At 40.5% G+C, this 25,028-nt stretch overlaps 1 protein-coding gene across 5 annotated transcripts in view; it reads left to right on the top strand.

Moving 5' to 3' along the window:
• RAD50 (RAD50 double strand break repair protein) overlaps positions 1-25,028 on the top strand; it is an 82,514-nt gene that overhangs the window by 42,256 nt on the left and 15,230 nt on the right. For all 5 annotated transcript variants that reach the window (XR_009247164.1, XM_058677477.1, XM_058677476.1 and 2 more), the window contains 17 exons: positions 1,814-1,999; positions 2,305-2,509; positions 8,742-8,870; positions 9,119-9,284; positions 10,663-10,856; positions 11,226-11,432; positions 12,759-12,941; positions 13,389-13,546; positions 14,876-15,051; positions 15,558-15,795; positions 17,536-17,725; positions 19,018-19,144; positions 19,458-19,651; positions 20,667-20,777; positions 21,489-21,581; positions 21,656-21,769; positions 24,044-24,171. Coding sequence is in view for 4 of the 5 variants with exons in the window: in XM_058677477.1 (XP_058533460.1) it covers positions 1,814-1,999; positions 2,305-2,509; positions 8,742-8,870; positions 9,119-9,284; positions 10,663-10,856; positions 11,226-11,432; positions 12,759-12,941; positions 13,389-13,546; positions 14,876-15,051; positions 15,558-15,795; positions 17,536-17,725; positions 19,018-19,144; positions 19,458-19,651; positions 20,667-20,777; positions 21,489-21,581; positions 21,656-21,769; positions 24,044-24,171 (2,799 nt within the window). In the remaining variant the exon portion in view is untranslated. The remainder of the gene's footprint in view (positions 1-1,813; positions 2,000-2,304; positions 2,510-8,741; positions 8,871-9,118; positions 9,285-10,662; positions 10,857-11,225; positions 11,433-12,758; positions 12,942-13,388; positions 13,547-14,875; positions 15,052-15,557; positions 15,796-17,535; positions 17,726-19,017; positions 19,145-19,457; positions 19,652-20,666; positions 20,778-21,488; positions 21,582-21,655; positions 21,770-24,043; positions 24,172-25,028) is intronic.

Below are 25,028 nucleotides of genomic sequence, written 5' to 3'. Positions count from 1 at the left end.
CTCCTGGATGTCATCTCTGACTTTGGAGTGAGATGGTGAGCAATGTGAGTTTTCTCTAATTTTGATTCTGCCTTTCCATGTAACCTGACATTCACGGATTCCAGGAAATAGAATGTGAACATCATTAAAGTCACTGTTCTAGGTACCACAGCTAAGTTAATGATAGTAGTTAACGAATTCTTTCATGACATAGCATTGTTGGCCCTCTTTGTCAAAGTAGTCACATCCTACTTCATTCACTCGTATCCTCGTGCTTCATTCACTCCGCTGGCAAAAGCTGGAATTCCGTAGGCTCAATCTTTTTTTTTTTAAAGATTTATTTATTTTATTACAAAATCAGATATACATAGAGAGGAGGAGAAACAGAGAGGAAGATCTTCCGTCCGATGATTCACTCCCCAAGTGAGCCGCAGCGTGCCGGTGCGCCAATCCGAAGCTGGGAACCTGGAACCTCTTCCGGGTCTCCCACGCAGGTGCAGGGTCCCAATACACTGGGCCGTCCTCAACTGCTTTCCCAGGCCACAAGCAGGGAGCTGGATGGAAAGTGGAGCTGCCAGGATTAGAACCGGCGCCCATATGGGATCCCGGGGCGTTCAAGGCGAGGACTTTATCTGCTAGGCCACGCCGCTGGGCCCCGTAGGCTCAATCTTGTATCTTCTGAATGTGCTTCATATATTCTTCCGAGGTAATCTTACTGATTTTCATTGCTTAAGTTACTTTGTGCTCATAATTGAGTCATAAATTTAATTCTGATAAACCAGACCGCTATATCCAGGCCCATCCACCTAACTTTCTTTGTCATTTTCTACTGATTATTTCAAAGACACCCTAGAATCAGCGTATTCAAAACTAAACCCCCCTGACCTCTTGATTATCCATAAAACACCCTCCAAAGCCAGGAGCCAGGAGCTTCTTCCAGGTCTCCCACACAAGTGCAGGGTCCCAAGGCTTGAGCCCATCCACTGCTCACTTAGGCCACGAACAGGGAGCTGGATGGCAAGTACAGCGGCCAGGACATGAACCGGCATCCATATGGAATCCTGGCACTTGCAAGGTGAGGATTTAGCCGCTTAACCATGGCATTGGACCCTAATTTTTTTTAAGCTTGGAGAAAGGAAGATAGTTTATTTTCCTCTGCATTATCTGTAAATAGAATATTTGTAAATAAATATCTGTAAATAAATATCTGTAAATAAATATTCTATTTACAGATAATACAGGTAGTGTTTTAAACTTCAAAATATGTTTTTTTTAAAAATTGTGGCATCTTTTCCATATACTCTTGTTGTACGCACCTTCTTACAAATGAGCTGCTTTTGTATGAGTAAATTTTTGTAGCAAAGGATAGTTGGAGAGACATCGAAGTAGTACATTATGAAGGATTGATGAAGTGATAGAAAAAAAAGCTTGATTGGTGAAATGATAGAAAAGAAAACTGAAGGGTCCAGCGTGATGGCTTAGTAGCTAAATCCTTGCCTTGGATGCTCTAGGGTCCCATATGGAAACCTGTTTGTGTCTCAGTTGCTGTATTTTTCATCTAACTCCCTGCTGTGGCTTGGGAAAGCAGCTGAAGATGGGCCGGATCCTGGGGCTCTGTACCTGGCTCCTGACTCCTGGCTTTGGATTGGCTCAGCTCCAGCTGTTGTGGCCATTTAGGGGGTGAATCTGTGGACAGAAGGTCTTTTTGTCTCTCCTTTTTCCTGTAAATCTGACTTTCCAATTAGAGAGCTAGATAGATAATAAATAATGTTTTTTTCATCAGGAATTTAAAAAGAAAAAGATAACTGAAGATTTCTCTGCCTGTTTTCTCTAGGCATGGTGAGAAGGTGAGTCTGAGCTCTAAGTGTGCAGAGATCGATCGAGAAATGATAAGTTCTCTTGGCGTTTCCAAGTCTGTGTTGAACAATGTCATTTTCTGTCATCAAGAAGACTCTAATTGGCCCTTAAGTGAAGGAAAGGCTCTCAAGCAAAAATTCGATGAGATTTTTTCTGCAACAAGGTTTGTATCCTTTAGTAAACTTTATAGTTCAGAAGTTTTAGTACATCATGGTTCTAGTTTGAATGTTTTTTCCATCAGAAAGATCATCAAGTATATTTAGCTTAGAAGCAGACATTGAATGTATTTCCTGTTTTCTTACTGATTGACAGTTTTCGTTTAATCATTATGTCATACATGTTCGCAAAGTTGTTAAGAAGTTTTGGTAAATGTAATCCTAATGACTGTGTACTATTCGACTGTATTAATATATACTTGTAACCAAGTTTGGTAGAAACTCTATATATTTTTGTTTCATATTTTCAAAGATACATTAAAGCCTTAGAAACGCTTCGTCAGGTTCGTCAGACACAAGGTCAGAAAGTGAAGGAATGTCAAACTGAACTAAAATACCTGAAGCAAAATAAGGAAAAAGCCTGTGAAATCCGTGATCAGATTACTACTAAGGAAGCCCAGCTGACATCTTCAAAGGAAATTGTCAAATCCTATGAGAATGAACTGGAACCACTGAAGGTCATTATTTTTTTTTAATTGACAAATTATGATTATATGTATATATGGCATACAGAATGTTTGATAGAAGTGTATGTTGTGGGACGACTAAATAAGATCAGTAGATGTGTAACCTCCCATACCATGTTTTTTTGTGATGAGAATAGTCATTTTGAAGTGTTATACTACATTATTATTAATGGGGATTACTTTGGAGTATAATAGTTGATCTCTTCAGTGCTAAGGAGAAAGTCTTACATATTTTAACATGGTAGTGTTCTCCTTTTAAACACATTATTCCCTTTTAATTAATTATTTGAGAAACAAATAATGAGGATGCAGTCCCATCTGCTGATTCACTTCCCAAGTGCCTGCCACAGTGGGGCTGGACCAGGCTGAGGCCAAAGTCGGGAGCTGGAAATTCAGTGCAGGTCTGCCCCATGAGTGGCAGGAGCTCAGTTGCTTGAGTCATCGCCACTGCCTCCCAGGGGGGTCATGGGGACATTTGCAAGAACCTGGAATTGGGAGTCCACGCTGAGAGTCCAACCCATGTACTCTGGTGTGGGCTGCTCCATTTCTGTTACAGCTCGTGCTGCAGCAGCCATCTGGGGAATGAACTAGAGGATGGAAGGGCTCTGTCTCTCCCTCCCTCTCCCCAAGCCTCTCTATGTAAACTTTGCCTTTTAAATAAATCATCTTTTAAAAGAACAGACCGTTTCCTAAGTTCAGGAAGAAGATATTTCAAAAATGAGAACATTAACGTATTTAATTTTTTAAATTACCTGACAGTATTGGTATAGATTTTTGAATTGTAAAGTATGTAATTTTTTTTTCATGATAGTGGTCTTAGAGATATATCACAGGGGCTTTAGTCAGGACGAAGCTGGTCTTCAAAGAAAGGGGAAGAAATTGATAAAATAAGGTATTTATGTATATTCAATTTTTTTCTCTTAAAGGTAGTGTTTGCAATGAAAAAGTTACAGGATATTAAATAAAAATAAGAGACCTTCCTGCTCCTCATCTCTTATCTCCAGAGCATATGCTATTGATTTTCTTTTCTTCTTTTTTTTTTTTAAAGATTTATTTTATTTTTATTGAAAGTTAGATATATGGAGAGGAAAAGAGAGAGAGGAAGATCTTCTGTCCACTGTTGCACTCCCCAAGCAGCTGCAATGGCCAAAGCTGAACCCATCCAAAGCCAGGAGCCAGGAGGTTCTTCAGGTCTCCCTGTGGGTTCAGGGTCCCAGGGCCTTGGGCTGTCCTTGACTGCTTTCCCAGGCCACAAGCAGGGAGCTGGATGGGAAGCGGGGCCGCCAGGATTAGAACCCGGCGCCCATATGGGATCCCAGCGTGTGGAAGGTGAGGAATTTAGCTACTAGGTTACCATGCCAGGCTCAGTTTTCTCTTTTTTAATTGACAAGGAATCATGCAGAGAGAGGTGCTGTCTACTGGTTCACTTCCAAAATGCCTGCAACAGTTGGTGCTGAGCTGCGCCAGGCTAATGCTAGGAGTAGGAACTCAGTTCAGGTTCCCAACGTGGATAACAAGAACCAATTACATGAGGCATCATTGCCTTTCAGAGTGTGCACTAGCTGGCAGCTGGAATGAGCAGGATGCAGGAGCTGAAGGAAGGAATTGAACCCAAAAATCAAACCCAGGCATTCCAACGTGGGGTGTTAGCACTTTAACCTCTGGGCAAAAGTGCTTGACCACCACTTTTTTGCATATATACTGTATCCTTGTATGTGTAAATGTTTTTGTGTTTACATGAATGTACTCATGCATACTGATTTATTAGTGCAAGAATATATGAGAGAGAGCTAGGGTAAGTAAATCAGTATAAAGGGAGTGAGAAGAATTGGGTCAGAGTGGCTTAGACCACAAGAGAATATATTGTATTTCAGAGTACATTGTCCTGATAACTGTGTATATGCACTATAATTACCCAGATAATGGAACATATTTTTATTTCTAGAAAGTGCCTTGTTGGAGAGATGACAAGCACCATGATAAGAAAAAAAAAGTCCAAGAAATAAAGGGCAGTTGAAAGAGGAAGGAAGAGAATTTCTGTCTGAGGTGGCCAGAGAGGATTTTATTTATTTATTTTTCAAGATGTATTTATTTTTATTGGAAAGGCAGATTTACAGAGAGGAGGAGAGACAAAGATCTTCTGTCTGCTGGTTCACATCCCAAGTGGCCGCAGTGGTTGGAGCTGAGCCAATCCAACCAAGAGGATTTTATAGGTTGAATGTGGGATGTTGCTTCTTTGATCCAAAGTGAGTAATTCTTAGAGAAGCTGTTAAATTGCAAGCTGTCTTTGAATACTATCAAGGAAATCTGAAATGGGGAGTTTCATGGAAAATAAGATCAAAGTGGAGACGAGTAGTGAAGTCCAGTATTTATTGAGTGGTGCTGGTAGTCTCACCAGAGGCTGTATCAAAGGCACAGGTGTTGGCTTTTGGGGTTTGCTTGAGACCAACTCACCATGGATTTAGTCTCATTCTCTGTATTCGTAGGGCCTAGCTCAGTGCCTGGCACATAGCAAGTGGTTCAGTGAATTTTTATTGAGTGATTTCCAAAGTACTTTCCTAGCTACTGTGTCAAAGATTCCTTCCTTCATAAAACACAACATTTAGGCCGAGTGACATTCCCAGCTGCTGTCCAGAGAAGCCTGTTTTGTCTCTGAGAGGCAGTGCATACTCACCTGTTTCTGCAGATTGCCTCCACTCACAGGAACTCTCTGGGTAACTTTTGTCCGTTCATGCCATTGCATCTTGTCATTTTTACTCCCTTAGGCCTGTTGTCTTTTCCTTCTGTAAAGAATTGCTTGATAGGTCAGTTTGTTTCTTTTCCTACACAGATTCTTGGTTCTAAAGTGCCTGGTAACCTTACTCTTCTTGTCATGTTATGTAACACTAGTACTTGCAAGTGGTCTGGTATAGTTTGTCGTAGTAAGTTGTGTACCCTGGGGACAGGGCCAAAACACATTGTCAAAGAAGAGATGATCAACTCTGATGGACAGCTAGATTTACTGAACACCCAAGCCTAGATGACTTGGTGCTATGTCACCTTCTGGTGGTATAAGCATGGATGGAGAAAAGCTGAGAAGTTTGTGGACTACCCTGGCTGAGGGGTCATTATTCCACGTTCTTGAGGATCAGTTCTGTTCTCTGTTCTTCTCTGCCCAAAAGATATTTCCTGAAGACACTGTTTTTGTTTTCCACAAACGGCATGAACACACCCTTTCCCTGGAAGCCGCCTACTACGTACTGCTATACAGTCTCTCAGAGACTGCCTCTCTGTATGTCTCCCCTTCTGCTTCAGTCCCTGACACCACTGACCCTTCTGTATGATATTTAAATGGAATTATACAGTATAAGGATTTGTGTATCAAGGTTCCTTCCTTAGCAAAATGCTCTATATTTGTTTATTCCTATGTAAATAGTTCATTCTGTTTTATTACTGAGGAATATCAGATTGTGTGGATATGTTAATTTTATTCATCCATTCTGATTGGTGGATGGTAATTTTTTTCCGTATTTGACCCTTACAGATATACCTGTGAAAAGCTTTTGTGTATTGTCTTTGTATATATGAGTTCATGTATCTAACGGAACCCCCTAGGAATGAGACTACTGTGTTGTTTTGTGTTAGTACCAGCACTGTTCAGGAGAGCAGTGGCTTTGTGTCCACAACTGCCGTTACTGTTGTCAGTTTTGTTCTTATTGCCGTCATCATAGGATGGGGTATTATCTCATTGAAGTGTGTTTTTTTAGGGGGGAGGTGGGCTGTTTGGTGGTTTTAATTTACACTTTTCCAGTGACTGTTAACCTTGAATGTCTTTTCATATAACTTATATACCATCTGAATATCTTTTGTGGTAAAGTTTACAATCTTTTTCTTTTTTAAGATTTGTTTCTATTGCAAAGTCAGATGTATATATATATATATATAGAGAGAGAGAGAGAGAGACAGAGAGGAGGAGAGACAGAGAGGAAGGTCTTCCATCCAGTGATTCACTCCCCCAGTGGCCACAAAGGTTACAGCAGTCCAAAGCCAGAAGCCACGAGCTTCTTTCAGGTCTTCCATGTGGTTGCAAGGTCTCAAGGCTATGGGCCGTCCTCTACTGCTTTCCAGGAGCACAAGCAGGGAGATGGACGGGAAGTGGAGCAGCTGGGAAGAAGCTGGCTCCCATATGGGGTGCCAGTGCTTGCATTTAGAGGATTAGGCAATTTAGTCATTGTGCCAGTTCCCTCAAATACGTGTTTTGAAATTATTTTCCTCGCTGCTTGCCAAAGGATAGGAATGTTAAATTTTGATGAGGAGCATTTTAGTGATTTTTTTTTTCCTCTTACAGTTTATGCTTTTTATTTTCTATCTAGGAAATCTGCCTGACTCAATGTCATAAAATTTTTTTTAATGTTTTCTTCCAGAAGTCTTACATTTGAGTTCTAATATTTAAATATATATTTCTGTTTCAGTTTAATTTCTGAATGTGGTTTGAGAGCCAGCTGCACCTGGAAGTGGTCTCAAAAGCAAGCCACTGGAATTCTTTGTCACGCATTGCTCAGAGTTCTCTGTGCTTGAGCAACCATTGGAACTGCTTCTGCCGTTGTTCTGAAGGACCTATCCATTACAATAAGTCAGGAGAAAGAAGCGTACGGCTTGGGGCTGGGTTCTGGTTCCACCAGTTAAGCCACTGCCTGGAGCACCAGCTTCTTACTTGGATGCTGCTTCAAGTCCCAGCTGTTCCGCTTCCCATCCATATCCTGCTGACGCACCTAGGAAGGCAGCAGGAGATGAACCATGTACTTGGCCCTGGCCACCCATATGGGAGACCTAGATGGAGCTCCTGACTCTCCGCTTCACCTGACCCAGCCCTGGCTGTTGTGGCAGTTTGGGGAATGAACTAGTGTTGTTTGTCTGGTTTATCTCTGAGACTTCCTTTCAAATATTTTCAGAGGAAGAAAGTATAGTATTCTGTACAAGCTTGCCTATGAAATCAGAGTGCACAAATAAACTGGACAACTCATAAGTTTCTATCCCACTAAGTAATTCTGATTTCTTGAAAAATAATGAGAGATGAGTGTTTGCTTGGCTTAGTGGTTAAGATGGCTGATTGGGAGGCCTACATCATGCAAGTTCTTGGGTTTGAATCCCAGCTTCATTCCTGATTCCAGCTTCCTGCTGATGTGCGTGCTGGGGCCGCCACAGGATGGCTCAGGAGCTGGGTTCCTGATAACTACATGGGAGACCTAGGTTGAGTTCCCACCTCTTGCTTTTAGCTTTGCCCTGTGAGTGAACCAGGAGTTGGTAGAGCTCTGTCTTTCTGTTTTTGTCTTCCAAATAAATAAATAAAAAATAATGAAATACACTTTTAGAGATCAACTTTTTAAAGAATACTTTTATTTGAAAGATAGTTACAGAGAGAGGAGAGACAGAAAAATCTTACATCTATTAGTTCACTCTCTAAATGGCTGAAAAGCTGGAGCTGGGCTGTTCCAAAGCCAGGAACAACTTCTAGGTCTCCCATGTGGGTGCAGGGGCCCAAGCACTTGGGCCACCCTCTGCTGCTTTCTTAATTAGCAGGAACTTGGATTGGAGGTGGAACAGCTGGGACTCAATGCCCATATGGGATGCCAGCACCTTAGGTAGAGGCTTAATGTGCAGTATTGGCCCTGAGATTAACTTTTTAAAAAGATTTTTAAAAATTTATTTTAAATGCATTGTGACAGAGAAAGCAAGAGATCTCCCTGTTGCTGGTTCATTCCCAAATGGTTATAACGTGTCTGGGCCAAGCCATAGCCAGGAACCAGGAGTTTCTTCCTGATCTCTGTGGTTGTATTGGCCCATAATGTACTGCCTTCCCGGGTATGTTGGCAAGATTGGAAGCAAAGTAGCTGGGACTTGCATTGGCACTCCAGTATAGGTTATGGTGTTGTAGGTGGCAGCTTACACCATCACACCACTGTGCCAACACTAGGATTACTTTCATAGGGTAGCTCTAACTGTGGATGAATGAATGACTCTTACTTGAGATGGAATTTAATTACTTGTCTCTTTTGAGAGGACTCAACAGTTTCATTAATATCGCTCATCAGTTTTCTTTGCCCGATTAACAGTGCTATTATAGCAGTAAATGAGATCACTTTCCATAAATGCTTTGCCTGGATACATCTTACTTCTCTTCATCAGTGGTGTAAATGAAAGTAGATTTCATTTAGGTAGAGTGTTTCCGTTTCTTTATTTTCAGAACCGTCTGAAAGAAATTGAAAACAATCTCTCCAAAATAATGAGACTTGACAATGAAATTAAAGCCTTGGAGAGCCGAAAGAAGCAAATGCAGAAGGATAACAGTGAACTGGAACAGAAAATGGAAAAGGTTTGTGATAGCAGAATTCTGTTCCAAATTTTTGAAATATTGTAATGAACCTCATTTTAATCAGTCTTGCCACCCACATTTTGAGAAAAAAACCTACAAATCTTAATATTTTTGCAACTTTTATGAATGTGTTACAAAAACTGTATATAGTGTATAAATTGATTATAAGCCTCAATTGAATATTTGATCCTCAAGATTACACTTTTTTATGTTTATACATTAAAGCTTTTTATTTTGGTTTCATGCAGGTTTTTCAAGGGACTGATGACCAGCTAAATGACTTGTATCACAATCACCAGAGAACAGTTAGAGAAAAAGAAAGGAGATTAGTAGATTGTCAGCGTGAACTAGAGAAATTAAATAAAGAGTCTAGACTTCTCAATCAAGAAAAATCAGAACTCCTTGTTGAACAGGGTAGGAAAAAATGTTTGCTTGGTTTATTTTCCTATAGTGTTACATGTTTTCTGCATGATCAGAGAGTCTCTAGAGAATTACACTGAGTGAAAAAGCACCAGTTTAAAAATGTTGAATATAGTGTGTTAGTTTATATTAAAATTTTAGGAATGATGGAGTAGTGGTTGCCAGGACAGAGGCAGAGTAAACTCTCCAAATGTTTGTTTGCTCCCATATGCCTAAAGCAGCCAGGGCCAAAGTCAGGAGCCAGGAGCTAAATTTGGATCTACTGTGAGTTACCACCACCTTCTTAGGGTTTGCATTAACTGGGAATGGGACCAGGATTTGAACCCAGGTCCTCTGATTTGGTACATGGATATCTGTTTTGTTATTGTTGTTTTTAAAATTTATTTACTTTTAGTTAAAAGAGTTACAGAGGTTTATTTCCCAAATGCCACAGAGGCCAGAATGGAGCCAATCTGAAGCCAGTAGCCAAGAGCTTCTTGCTTGTCTTCCATGTAGGTGCAGGATCCCAAGGCTCTGGGCTCTCCTCTACTGCTTTCTCAGGCCATAAGCAGAGAGCTAGGCTGAAAGTGGAAGAGCCAGACTTGAACGAGCACCCATATGGGATGCTGGTGCTGAAGGTGAATGCTTAATTTACTATGCCACAACCCCAGCTCCATTGCATGGTTGTCTTGGCCATTGTGCCAAATCCCCATCATGTGTCTTTTCTTTTTCTTTGAAAAAAAAAAATTGTGAGGCAAAGAGACAAAATTGATCCCCTGTCCACAGGTTCATTCCCCAAAGGCCCACAGTGGCTGGAACTGGGCTAGCGTGGAAGGCGTGAGCTCACTCCAGTGGCACCTAGTTCCCACATGGGTGGCAAGCATCAGTCACTTGAGCTATCAGTGCTGCCCCCAGGAACCGCTGGAGGAGGAGGTTGGGGTCGGGGCTGCAGCTGGATGTGAGCTCCAGGGTTTCCTCTATGAGATGGTCACCACTACACCACCCTTCCCCCAAGAGGATTCTCTCTGAGTGGGAACAATTTCATATCTTGACTGTCACTGTGGGTCTATGAATCTGCACAGATAATAAGATTACATAGAACTTAATACACACAACACAAATGGACGCAAGTAATATTGAGGAAATTTTCGTCATACTGATTTGTTTTATTGGGGTAAGTATCCTATTTGTAACATTATACTTGAATTTTTGCAGAATGTTTTTGGGGCAATTGAGCAATATATACAAGATATCACACTGTACTTTTTTATTTTACGTATTTGAATTTTTGATGGTACACACTGTACTTTTTAAAACAGCATTTTATTCTGTGGTGATTTCAGGTCTTACAGAACCTGATTTAGAGACTTAGTAGGTTGATATGTTTCTGTAGGTCGTCTTCAGCTACAGGCAGATCGCCATCAGGAACAGATCCGAGCTAGAGACTCATTACTTCAGTCCTTGGCAGCACAGCTGGAATTGGATGGCTTTGAACGTGGACCCTTCAATGAAAGACAAATTAAAAATTTTCACAAACTTGTGAGAGAGAGACAAGAAAAGGAAGCAGAGACTGCCAACCAGCTGATGGTAAATACCTTGAAAATACAGTGTTTTCTTTTGGTTCTGTCAGATCTGCATTTGAATTCTTATAATTGTTGGGTGAACTTTATTTTGGCATATTTTCAGAGTAGTGTTAAGACACTGCTACAAGGTAGGGTTAACTTTTACGGAAGTAAATTTTTATGGTTTTATAAAGATAGAAAAGGTAGAACTACATTTCTTATTTGGTCTTAGGATTTTTCTAATGTAAAGAAAAGTTTGCTCACAATACTGGTTCTGATTGCTTTTACATTTTTGAGAATACTGTCCTGAGTTTTTTCAGTGTACGTTTTATTTTTAAAAGAAGCCTGTGTTTTTACTGAAAAAATTAACACTCCTTCTTCACAATGTATTTAGAATGACTTTGCAGAAAAAGAGACTCTGAAACAGAAACAAATAGATGAGATAAGAGATAAAAAAACTGGATTGGGAAGAATAATTGAACTAAAATCAGAAATCCTAAATAAGAAGCAGAGTGAACTGAAGAATGTGAAGTTTGAATTACAGCAGTTGGAAGGATCTTCAGACAGGATTCTTGAACTGGAACAGGAGCTCAAAAAAGCTGTAAGATATTTGAGTAATAATTTTAAGGTGTAAGACCTTTAAATTTTTGTGTTCTGAAATATTTTATTTGTTGCTAATTTTGTATTACAACTTTTAATAAACTGTCAGCTGTGACTGTTGGTGTCATGTAAAACAAATTCAATATCTTAATGTAACTCATTGGGAATTTGATGGGTTGAAAATTGAGTCACTTGTGTGCTTAGAAGTTAAAACTTGACTTTCTAAATCAAAATATCTGAGAATGTGTGTAGAGATAAGTGTCCAAAACTAAACAAGAATGTAATTTTTACGAAAACAAAAAAATGTGGTTAAGAACTAATTATATAGAGCCCAGTATGGTAGCCTAGTGGCTAAAGTCCTTGCCTTGCATGCAACAAGGGTCCCCACATGGGTGCTGTTGTATATCCCCACTGTTCCAGTTCCTCCCAGATCCTTGCTTGTGGCCTGGGAAAGCTGTAGAGGATGGCCCAAAGCCTTGGGACCTTGCAGCCTGCATGGGAGACCTGGGAGAAGCTCCTGGCTCCTGGCTTGGGATCAGCTCTGCTGTGACCATTGTGGCTACTTGGAGTGAGCCAGCAGATTGAAGATATTTCTGTCTCTCATTCTGTCTGTAAATCTGACTTTCAAATAAAAGTAAATAAATCTTTTAAAAAAAGAAACTAATTACATTTTTTTTTTAAAAGTATGCTTATTTTTAAGTTCCAAACTATATACATGTTACATTTCCAAACAAAAGATAACATACGTAGTTGTACCATGGTAACATTTTTTTCTTCGGTATAAAATTTCTTAGCTGATCTCTTCTCAGGAATTTCCAAATTCCATTCTTTGCTCCACTTCCTTGACATTTTCATCACCTATGCAGACATCGTAAAGAACAGTAAATCCTCTAATTCAAGGGAACATTTTTGCTCCCTAACTCATACATTTTTGTCGGTTTAGCATTAGGTTATAGTGTTGTCTTTGAGGAGACATTGGACAAGAACCACATCACACTGCTTTTATAGTGTGGCATGCTAGGTAATAACAGTGAAGTCACGCACAAGCCTAATAATTTTTGACTGAGAAGCCACTATTTATGTATAGATAAAGTTCTCCTAATTTTGCACAAACTCTCTTCCATCCTATTTGATGCTTCTGGGTTTATTTACTAATTATCTACCATTGTAACATAAAGTAATTTTAATAGATTTTCCTGAAGTACACTTAGAACTTCATGGGGTTTCCTCTTTTGGCCATGCTGAGGAATAGTTAATATCCAATATATTTTGCCATGATTTTAATTCTTGCATATAAACCTACACATTTGTTTGAATTATTGTCTAGGAACGTGAATTAAGCAAGGCTGAGAAAAACAGTAATGTTGAAACCCTAAAAACAGAGGTAATAAGTCTTCAAAATGAGAAAACAGACCTAGACAGGAACCTGCGTAAACTGGACCAGGAAATGGAGCAGTTAAATCATCATACGACCACACGTACCCAAATGGAGATGCTGAACAAAGACAAAGTATGAGTTTTCTTGTTCTCATTAAACTGTCTGGAAGTAGTTTATCTTGTTCATAATAGATAGACTATGAAATATTGAGTTGTTAATCGCTTTGTCTTTAGATGCTAAGTAAACTTATTACCCAAGACTTTAAACGTCCTATTTTAGTTACCAAAAACAAACAAAAAAACAACAAAACCCCAAACACAGAAGTACACACAGACATTCCTGTTACCTTTTAATAAAGACATTTTATATTATAACTCTGTTATGGCTTAAAAGATCTTTCTGCAAGACTTTAAGAAATTTTGTATTTTCTGCCTGCATAGTTATATTTTTTTAAGCCTAAAACTTCAATTAATATGCAGTTTTATTTCTGATGTAATATATATATATATATATATACACACACACACCAAGCTTTGTTTTCAAGATACTTTGTTTTTGTTTTTGTTGTTGAACTTACAGGTTGACAAAGATGAACAAATTAGAAAAATAAAATCTAGGCATAGTGATGAATTAATTTCACTGTTGGGGTATTTTCCCAACAAAAAACAGCTTGAGGACTGGCTTCATAGTAAATCAAAAGAAATTAATCAGACCAGAGACAGACTTGCCAAATTGAAGTAAGTAGATGCAATATTTTGAGATATAATAGACATTTCTTGTGATTTCATTTTTAATTTTTGAAAGATCATTTTATGGTAGTGATGTGTGATGGAGATTTACTTCCATTCTTAATTTTACAAGGTTAGTAATAAAGGATAGTGACTTGGGCCTGTTGTTCCTTGAAAATCTGTAGGTTTCTAAGAGATTCTAAAGTTCTCTTAATTTCTGTGAGTGATCATGAAAAACAAAAATGATTTTTCTCAGATGTTACTCTGGGTGGCAGTTGGACAAGAAGGTCAATTTAAAAAGATAGTGGATTTGGTCTGGGTCATGTTAAATTTGTATTTCTTATGGAAGTGTCTGCAAGAGAATAGAATATTGGAGTTTGAAATTCAGGAGATTGGGATAATGAAAAGCTGATTGAAGTCATCATCAAAGACCATGTTGTCTTGAGAGAATTCTAAGAGGAGGATTTAGACTCCAAGTGAACACCAGTATTTTCAAAGAAGAACAGGTGAAGTGCGGTGGGGCATGTCCGGGGAGCCCAGGTGAGAAGAGCAGAGAAGTGGCACATGGGTTGCCTTGGGAAGATGGCCCCTCAAGGAGCTGGTTGATAGTATTCAGTGCTCCTTTAGAGAGAGTGAAGACTTCACTTGACACTTAAGGCTTTGCAATTCTTGATGAGAAGTAGTCTGTGTAGGATAAACTGCTAAAGTTAAGTTTCCCAAATTTTGTTGTTATTCACTGGAGGTAGGATAATGAAATGTATGCCTGCTCAGCATCTGTCTGAAACAAAATGTGTGTAGTTCAGATTGAACTAATTACAGGACTTCATAGTGTAACATAACCTGTGCACCAAAAAAACTCTGCTAAGTGTGAGCCTAGAGGTTGGGCTAGGATGAATTTCAGGAGTTGGGGTAGAGATAAATTGAACCAGTAAGCAAATCTTTTAAGAAGTAGCCAGTAGAAGAGAAGCAGATGACAGCAAAAGGAGGGAAGAAAAGAAAGGGTTTTTTTTGTTTGTTTTGTTTTTACAGGTAAGTTGGTATTGTGACAGAGACTAAAGAGACTTAGGAGAATGTTCTACTCTGTTCCTTTCCTCTAACATGCCCAGCAGGCATCTTCTTGTTATGTCTCTTTAACATGGACTGTAAGACTAGGAATCCCCAGAAAGCAGGCAGTTCTGCCATGCCCCTCTTTCTAGCACTAGGCCCAGGATTGGTGTCCCAGACTGTGGTCATGACATTGGAACCTTGTAATCATTTCTTGGTAGAATTTGTCTTGTATATGTTAGCTCAGACCTTTCCTCTGATGCTTTCAATTTATGTTCTGTATCCTTACTTTAGCAAGGAGCTAGCTTCGGCTGAGCAAAATAAAAATCATATCAACAATGAGCTAAAAAGAAAGGAAGAGCAACTGTCAAGTTATGAAGACAAGCTTTTTGATGTTTGTGGAAGCCAAGATTTTGAGAGTGATTTAGATAGGCTTAAAGAGGACATTGAAAAATCCTCAAAACAGCGAGGTGAGTAACCTCCTTTATATTATGGCACTTTGATGGTTTTGGATTTGTTCACAGGTGACTTCTAAGGATGGGACATGTTAAAGCTAGTTTGTGGAGCCAGGTGACCTGAGTTTTGTCTTGGTTATAAACTTGCTCAGATTGTGAGTTTGGACAATATGTGGGAACCTTCTTAGGTGTCACAGTCATCGCCTGTGAGATAAGGACACAGCTGTTGCCTGCACTTTTCAGGAGTAAATAAGATGGATTGTGAAACTCTGAGTACTAGCCAGCACACAGAAAATGTTCAGGAAGGTTATACTTACTGTATATTGGCTGAAAATGATTTAGGCAAATCTGAATGTCTCATGCCTTTTGGGAAAAAAAATTTTATCAGATGATTTTTATTTGTGTTAGTAGCATTGCTTATGAAGCAAGAATTAATGTATTATAGAAAAAGACATAACCATGTTGACAAAATGATATTTCATATTTTTCTCATCAGAAATGTGTTTATTTTCCTAAAATAGCTATGCTTGCTGGGGCCACAGCTGTTTACTCCCAGTTCATTACTCAGCTGACAGATGACAACCAGTCGTGTTGTCCCGTCTGTCAGAGAGTTTTTCAGACAGAGGCTGAATTACAAGAAGTCATCAGTGATTTGCAATCCAAACTGCGGCTTGCTCCAGATAAACTCAAGTCAACAGAATCAGAGCTAAAGAAGAAAGAAAAGCGGCGAGATGAAATGCTGGGACTTGTGCCCATGAGGTGAGAAGACCGTTTACTATTACTCTGCAGGTGGCAGCGACACTGCAGAAGGTGTTGTCCAGTGCCTGGCATGTGGAAGGCACTCAGAGAGGAGTTGTTGGGTGAACAGAAAGTAAAGAGAATAGGGCAGGTGTTGTGTTGTAGATAAAGCTGATAGCTGTGGTGCGTCCAGCATCCCATTTGGGTGCTGACATCTCACGGTGAGTGTGAAAGTACGTTTTTCAGGAATTGGCCTCCAATGTCTTAGCCCTGGATGACTGCTTGACTGTGGCTTACCAAGAGACCTCAAGACAGAGGCATTTTCCTGCCCATTTGTCTGAGACAACTGAGTGCTCCTGTTGCAAAGCTGCCAATTTTGAGGGCATTTTGTTGGGTAGCAACAGATAACTAATGCAGGCATTAAGGGTGAAAACCAGGTTATTCGGGCCATAGAGTTGGTGAGACAGAAGCCATAGTTTGAGCATGAAAAAAGCAGTAGAGAAATAAGATAGCACCTTAAAAAGAAAAAGACAAATAAAACTTGAAGTTGGTAGAATGCACATGTGGGGGAGATGTGTCTTTAGTTCTATGTTGCACAGATCTATCGCAAATGGCAGAAGTTAACATTAGGTTATACTAGGATCCTTTTTGTCACAGCGCCGCTCCCCAGAGTAAGGACCCTGCACAGTTTGTCATGTTTAACTTTGATAACTGAAGGCGTGAATGACAGCTCTTTATCTGTTCCAGTTAGTAAATGCTGTGTTAATGAACCTCCTCAAAATTTAGTGCCTCACAACAGTGACTTACAGTGTTTATGGTTCTGTGAGATGACGTGGCTCAAATAGGGAATCAGATGTGATTGCAGAAAGATTGCAAGATTAGTACAGAATATTTAGGAATATCTTCACCCAGCTTGTCCTGATGTGAACACATGCATTTATCAACATTAGGAACTTAGTGTTGATACAGTACTACTGAATTATAAGCCAAGTTTACATTGTAGCAGTTTTCCTTTAATACTGTGTCAGGACACTGTCCTCTTTTCTCTTTAGCCTCCTGAGTGCAACAGCTCACCAGTTTTTGTGTTTCATACCCTTGACATGTGTTACTTTTTTACTTATTTGAAAACCAGAGCAACAGAGAGATATTGATCTTTAATCATCGGGTTCACTTTCCACGTGCCTGTAGTAGCCAGGGTTGGGTCAAATTAAGCTGGGAGGCCATAACTCTATCCATGTCTCCAATGTGTGTAGCAGATCTGTAGGTACTTGGACTATCTCCTGCTGCCTCCAAGGGCACACGTTAGCCGGAAGCTGTATGGAAAATAGAGCCAGGAATTGAAGTATAGGATGCAGGCATACCTAGTGTCTTACCCTGCTGATGGACCTTGATATTTTACATGAGTTGATCTGTAGAGTATCTCCCAGCTTAACCAGCACCAAAACACTAGTTATTACAGGAAAGATCTACCAAGGTCTACTAAACTCAACGGCAGAAGTTTGAGGAAAAGCAGTGTAATTACACAGTGTCAGTGTATAATTCAAACAAGAAAAATAGGAACTTAGCAGTGGAGAAAACTGAGTACACCACCTTCCCCAGTTGAATTTGTAGTAAGGTGTATTGATGCCAGGTTAGCTAGTGATGTGATGATCAGGAAAGGATACAGTGTCACTTCTATGATATTCCTGCCAAAAATTACATAACTTTAGTCTAATTATGAGAGAACATCAGATTATTTTTAATTCTGTGTTTTCTGTTAAGGCAAAGCATAGTAGATTTGAAGGAGAAGGAAATACCAGAATTAAGAAATAAACTACAGAATGTCAATAGAGATATACAACGCCTAAAGAATGACATAGAAGAACAGGAAACTCTCTTGGGTACAATAATGCCTGAAGAAGAAAGTGCTAAAGTATGTCTGACAGATGTTACAATTATGGAGAGACTCCAGGTGAGTTTACTGAGTTTGAATCAGAGTAAAACTTCATGGTGACTTGAATATGAAAGGTGGCTGAAGTATTAAAAATAGTAGATGCTGTTTAGAACCAGTTGTGTTCAGAATTTCCCATCGTGAGGTTAGCTCTGTGGTGCAGCAGCTGCACCAGAGTCCCATATGTGTGCAGGTTCGAGTCCCAGATTCTTCATTTCCTCCTAATGCACTTGGGAAAGCAGGGAAAGATGGCTGAAATCTTGGATCCCCATTACCCATGTGGGAGATTGGATGGAATTTTAGGCACCTATCTTCCACCTCACGAGTCCTGGCTGTTACAGTAACTTGGGGAGTGAAACAGCAGATGGGAGATTTCTCTCTATAACTGCCTTTCAAGTAAATAAGTTTTTAAAACAACTATTTGAAAGAGATACGGGAAGAGATGGGGTGATATCTTTCATCCCTGGTTCACTCCCCTCATGGCCATGATGGCTGGGGTTGGTCCAGGCAGAAGCTGCAACCACAAAACTGCATGCAGGTTCTGCACGTAAGTGCAAAAGGCCCAAGGATTTGGGCCGTCTTCCACTGCCTGCCCAGGCGTATGAGCAGAGAGGTGGATAGGAAGTTCAGCAACTGGAACTTGAGCCTGTGCTTGCATGAGATATTAGTGTTGTACATGGGAGCTTAAACCACTATGCTACAATTCTAGCTCCATGGCCCGGTGTGGTAGCCTAGTGACTAAAGTCCTCGACTTGGCATGCACCAGGATCTCATTTAGATGCCGGTTCATGTCCCAGCTGCTCTGCTTCCCTCTCAGCTCCCTCTGTGGCCTGGGGAGGCAGTAGAAGATGGCCCAAAGCCTTAGGACCCTGCATCTGCATGGGAGACCCAGAAGAAGCTCCTGGCTCCTGGCTTCAGATCAGCCCAGTTCTGACTGTTGCGACCACTTGGGGAATGAACCAGTAGATGGAAGATCTTTGTCTCTCCTCCTCTCAAATAAAAATAAATAAAGCTTGGGGGGAAAAGTTACCTTAAAAAGATTCAAGCCCCATAAAAAAATTACTGAAAAGGAAATTTCTCCATTATAAACATCATGTAGCCTCAATGAACAACTTAGTTCACCTTTCTGGGTTTAATTTTTAAATTCATAAGTTATGGAAATTAAAATGTAATTCTGCTGTTTTTCATTTTTAGCTTACTGTCATGTCATTTGTATTACTAAAAATTAATTCTGTTTGTTTTTCCAATTTTGCTAAAAAATTTTTGAATAGTGATTATGCAGCAAGTTTCTTAAACTTTCTTGTTTTCTTCAGATGGAACTTAAAGATGTTGAAAGAAAAATCGCACAGCAAGCAGCTAAGCTACATGGAATAGACTTAGATCGAACTGTTCAGCAGGTGAACCAGGAAAAACAAGAGAAACAGCACAAATTAGATACAGGTAACGCAATTTTTCCTCATGTGCCCATAAATACTTTGGCATTACCAGCTCATGTTGTTCCTTCTAGCTCAGTGTATTCATTCTTTTCTGACAAGCTTCTCTATGCTTCCTTGCTTTTGCATTTTGAGTAGTAGGCGAGTATCATGAGCTGTGCTTTTCCAGTCCTGCATGTCCTGTGAGTGGCCACGAGGGGCTGAAGATGTTCTCGCCACGCTTTGATTGCAGTTGGTGAGGCCTGCCGAAGGCCTTGATGGATTCCTGAGACCCTCCTGTTTCCTTGTGTTAATCAGTGTGTCAATGTGCTTTCATGCAGTGACCAGTAAGATTGAATTGAATCGGAAGCTCATTCAGGACCAGCAAGAACAGATACAACACCTAAAAAGTATAACAAATGAGCTTAAATCAGAGAAACTTCAGATATCCACTAATCTGCAGCGTCGTCAGCAGCTGGAAGAGCAGACTGTGGAATTGTCCAGTGAAGTTCAGTCTTTGTTCAGAGAGATAAAGGCAAGAACCTTCCTGCGTGTTTGTTCTTTACATTAGACATTGATCATGTTGATAGTGCCCGGAGCTAGGGTCAAATGAAAATGAGATCATTCTTGGTATGATTCTTGAGTAACCAAATATATGCCCATAAATCAAGATTTCTGAAAGAAGATTGACCATGGTATATGCAAGAACTAGTTGCTTGATAACGTATTGAACTTTGTGTTCCTGGAGTAGGGAAGTTTGTAGGATAGCTCTGTGTAGTAATTCCTGCTTGTCTGGGAAATTTGTCTTACAAGTGCTGTATCTGTGACAGACACTTGTCAGTCATAGTATTCTCTGTCCAATTCCAGATGTAGTGAGCAGGCACTAAGCTGGATTTGTCCTGGAATGCACTTCATACAACTCATACAACTCATACAAACTCATACAACTCTGCCTGAGGATACTTAATGCTGTACAGATGCATACATTCTAGACCAAGAGTCAAGTCAGTGACTGGGGCAGCGTCAGACTGCTTATCAGAGTGAACTCATGGGCCCCACGTTGTTGCACAGTGAGTTGAGCTGCTCCCCAGGACACTGGTATCTCACATTGGAATACCAGTTTGAGTCCTTGCTGCTCCACTTCTGAGCTACCCATATAACTGATGTTCCCTGCTCCTGGGTTCAGATGGCACTGCCCCAGACCTTGTGGCCATTTAAGGAAGATCTCTATGCCTCTTCCCTTTCTGTATCACTCTTTCAAGTACATGTTGTTTTTTAGGACAGGAGTGAACTCTGGGACTGGGTTAGTAAATTGGCTGCTCCCTTGGCTCCTCAGTGCCCTGGGCACGTCACTATGTGCCTGTGGACTAATCTGAAATCTGAGGGTGAAAATAGTGCTGCTTTCCTCCTAGGACCATTGGAAGAAGAAAATGAGGCTTTACAGCATGGGATGTAGGAAGTGGTTTTATTAAGAGAGTGCAAAGAATACTATCTATAATATGATAAAGAAATGTTTTGTGATTTCCCGTTTTGTTTGTTTGTTTTTTTAGGATGCTAAGGAGCAGGTAAACCCTTTGGAAACAACATTGGAGAAATTCCAGCAGGAAAAAGAAGAATTAGTTAGCAAAAAACACACAAGCAACAAAATAGCACAGGATAAAGTAAGATTTCATTTATTATTTATCAAACCATATTAACTTAGTTTGTACCATGTTAGACACTGTTACTTCACAGGAAGTTAAAAAACAGTATAATTTTTTTTTCAAGATTTATTTTATTACAAAGCCAGATATACAGAGAGGAGGAGAGACAGAGAGGAAGATCTCTGTTTGATGATTGACTCCCTAGTGGCCGCTATGGCCAGTGCTGTGCTGATCCGAAGCCGGGAACCAAGAACTTCCTTGAGGTCTCCCACATGGGTGCAGGATCCCAAGGCAGGATCCCAAGGCAGTGTGTAGAACACTGCTTCCCAGGCCACAAGCAGGGAGCTGGATGGGAAGTGGAGCTGCCGGGATTAGAATCAGCGCCCATATGGGATCCCAGCACGATCAAGACGACTTTAGCTGCTAGGCCACACTGCTGAGCCCAAACAACAGTATAATTAATAAATGGTGTTTTCAGATTCATGATAGAATTTTAACATGAGAAGGTCTTGTTAGAAAAAAGATTAAACAAATTACTTTGTTGGTCAAAAATAGAACTGAGATTATTTAATCCATTGCCATAAATGATAGACTAGTCAGAGGTCATGGAGGTTGTCAGTGGTAGCCATTGGAACCCGGGATTCCTCTCCCCAAGTCTGTGTTTCACTGCGCTCTGCTCTTCGGTGCCAGGAGACCTAGCCAATGAGAGTGTACAATTTTTTTCCACAGCTGAATGACATCAAAGAGAAGGTTAAGAATATTCATGGTTATATGAAAGACATTGAGAATTACATTCAGGACGGGAAAGATGACTATAAGAAGGTAATTTAAACCTTAAAATTATATACTAGGTTATATTTTTATTTTATGTACTTAAAGAATTTTATTTTTTATAGCAAAAAGAAGCTGAACTTAATAAGGTTATAGATCAACTAAGTGAATGTGAGAAACACAAAGAAAAGATAAATAAAGACATGGGAATTATGAGACAAGATATTGACACACAGAAGGTAAGTCTTGGGCTTATTCTGCCTCGTACACTCACTACGTTACCTTCTATGTTTGGCTTGTTTTCCATAGATGCTCCAGTAGATGCAAACAGTAGAGAAAACAATTCCCATGACATGCTTTGTTTTTCATGCTTACTTTCATATGAGGTTAGTGTGACAAAAGTTGAAACATAAAGGCTAAAATTAAGTTTTCTTTCTTAAATCTGCCTCACTGAGATGTCATTACTGCTAATTTCTTATTTGTTCCTACAGTCATTTTCAGTTCATACACTAGAAGGTGCCGAGACACGAACTGGCACCCATATGGGATCCCTGCACCTGCATGGCTAGGATTTAGCCATTGAGCCATTGTGCTATGCCCAGTTACTTTTTTTTTTTAATTTATTAATTACATTGTATTATGTGACACAGTTTTATAGGTCACTGTTACTTCTTGATTGGAGTAGATAAATACAAAAGTTGGGATCTGACAATGATGCAAGCAAGTGACACAGCTTTTCACATAGCGGAGGAAGTCATTATGGAGGTAGAGATTGTGAATGAATCCAGAACGGGCAGGAGTAGGATAATACGGTGGACATGTATATTATTGTGTGTCTCCCTGACTTATACTGGAGCCTTTGTCAGGGTATGGGAGCTTCCACATGAGCCTCAGAAAGCCAAAGCAGCAGTCAGTCGAAAGGGCTTAGCCAGGAACACCGTTACTGAGGCTAATCAAAGCAGGCATTAGATCATGACTTAGAGGTTGGACTAGAAACTGTACAGTCAGGAAAACCTGCTGAGCCTGTAGTAGCCTCAGTATGAACAAGAGCAACAAGAACAAGACGAGAACCTACCAGGATGCAAAGTAGAAACTGTGCCTGCGCTTAGTTGCTCTGACTCATTCCCTCACTGGGTGATGATAGTGATGGAATTAGTGTGGCTTCAAGTTCAGGCTTCAGAGCCAGAAGCTATGCAGGTGCAGGGACTGGGGTCTTTCTCTGATGCTTTCCCAGGCCTCAAGCAGGGAGCTGGATCAGGAAGTGGAGCAGTCAGGGCTAGAACTGGTGCCCACGTGGGATACTGACATTGGCTGACAGAAGGATTAGCCTGTTAGGCCATTGAGCTGGCCCCTTTTCTTTCCTATTTTTCAGGGTACAAATTACTCCATTTTTGTATATGTACCATTCCTTTATTGCGGAATATATGCAAAATGTCTGGTCTTACACATTCTAACATTTTTGTAGGATAAATTCACAAAGGGGTGAAAGTCTGATCTTGAAAAAATTTTTTTAGCTATTTGAGTGTTTGAATCACTTGGCTGTAGGTGGTGGTTAAAATCTCTTGAAAGATCAGCCTGATCAGCTTCCTGCTGGGTCTTTGGCTGTGACACCAGGAACTTCAAATATATGAAATACCAGTCAGAAGGAAATGCATCTGTGCCTGACCCAAGACATGCTGAAGAACTGAACAGCCTTAGGATGTGTGTAGAACAGAGTCTAGTTTTAAGTCGCTTATAAGTAGATTTTCCATAGTGCTAGCTGTCTGTGTATGTGTGAAAGATGGCCATGTTTAAGGTGGTGGTCTATAATTTTGTAAATCAATGTTATTAATTTATTGGGTAACTTCCCTTGTTTCAGAAATTATTTGTCAAGTTACATGCAGTAGAGCGATGTCAAATACATTTTAAATTAATGGGAAAATGAGGCAAAATAGAAATAAGAAAAAGAATGTAATGAAACTAGTGGAGGAGGGAGGGGCCAGGTATGTAAAACATGTGCCATGAGGTCTGATATGCTGCCTCAGGCCATAGATGTCAGATGAATGAAGGTCATGGCTAAGAGGAGGGGAAGGGCAGGTGAAGCCGCCATCACCTGGGACTGCTGCTCTCTGCTGACGCACCTGGAAAAGCAGCAGCAGATGGCCCCAAGGTTTGGGCCGCTTCACCCATGTGGGAAAATCTGGCCCCCAGCCTCCACCTGCCCAGCCCCCCCTTTGTGACCATTTGGGGAGTGAACCAGCAAATGGAAATCTCTCTCTCTCTCTCTCTCTCTCTCTCTCTCTCTCTCTCTCTCTCTCTCTCTCTCTCTGTAATGCTGTTGTGAACCCAGAGAAGTCTATCCCCAGTCACAGGAAGGAGCACAGTGCATGGATGAGCAGGAGTGCCCCTCAGCTTTCACGCTGACTGCTGAACGTGGTTCTGAGCAGGGCAGGATTGGCACTGGCCACAGTTGTTTGGTCTCAGCCTGGTAACTTGTTGATTTTTATTAACAATGACTTGATGATTGTATTTAGATACAGGAACGTTGGCTACAGGACAATCTTACTTTAAGAAAAAGAAACGAGGAACTAAAAGAAGTTGAAGAAGAAAGAAAGCAACATCTGAAGGAAATGGGACAAATGCAGGTTTTACAAATGAAGAAGTAAGCTTTTGACAATGATCTTTAATTCAAGATCTTTTTTATTGTAATGTGAGGAAATATTTCTTTCACAAAAGAATATAAGATTGAACTTAGTGTTCCTTAAGAATTATCATAGAGCAGTGTTTTTATATAAATATGATCTCCACAGCTTTGAGAATTGAATCACAGAGTGATATGGAAGTAACTTCACCCTGTGGCAGTGGGGAGTAGTGACTGTTCAACCTTCTGCTAGCCAATTGCAAAGAACAGTGGTACCAAGCATAAAGACTAGGCAGCTGTGGGCCCTCCCTGCATCAGTGCGGTGGATTGCTACAGGGCTTGGTCAGTGGAGACTCAGTCTAGATGATCCCAATCGTAGTTTTGTACACACCAGAACAAATTTATTTATTTATTTTTATTTATTTATTTTTAAAGATTTATTCATTTTATTACAAAGTCAGATATACAGAGAGGAGAAGAGACAGAGAGGAAGATCTTCCATCCGATGATTCACTCCCCAAGTGAGCTGCAACAGGCCGGTGCTGCACCGATCCGAAGCCGGGAACCAGGAACCTCTTCCAGGTCTCCTACGCGGGTGCAGAGTCCCAAAGCTTTGGGCCGTCCTCGACTGCTTTCCCAGGCCACAAGCAGGAAGCTGGATGGGAAGTGGAGCTGCCGGGATTAGAACCGGCGCCCATATGGGATCCCGGGGCGTTCAAGGCGAGGACTTTAGCCGCTAGGCCATGCTGCCGGGCCCAAGAACAAATCTATTTAGTGAACAGGCTGATTCTTCCCTCGTTTATTGACTTCAGTTCCTACCTTCCTGAAGCAGTAGGAGAGATGCCGCTCCTGCCCTGTATGCCTTAGACATTCTCAAG

The sequence above is a fragment of the Ochotona princeps genome, chromosome 19 (genome assembly GCF_030435755.1).
Source record: "Ochotona princeps isolate mOchPri1 chromosome 19, mOchPri1.hap1, whole genome shotgun sequence".
Lineage (NCBI taxonomy): Eukaryota > Metazoa > Chordata > Mammalia > Lagomorpha > Ochotonidae > Ochotona > Ochotona princeps.
The sequence above is the reverse complement of the archived record's forward strand: the minus strand, read 5'-3'. Positions and strand labels throughout refer to the sequence as shown.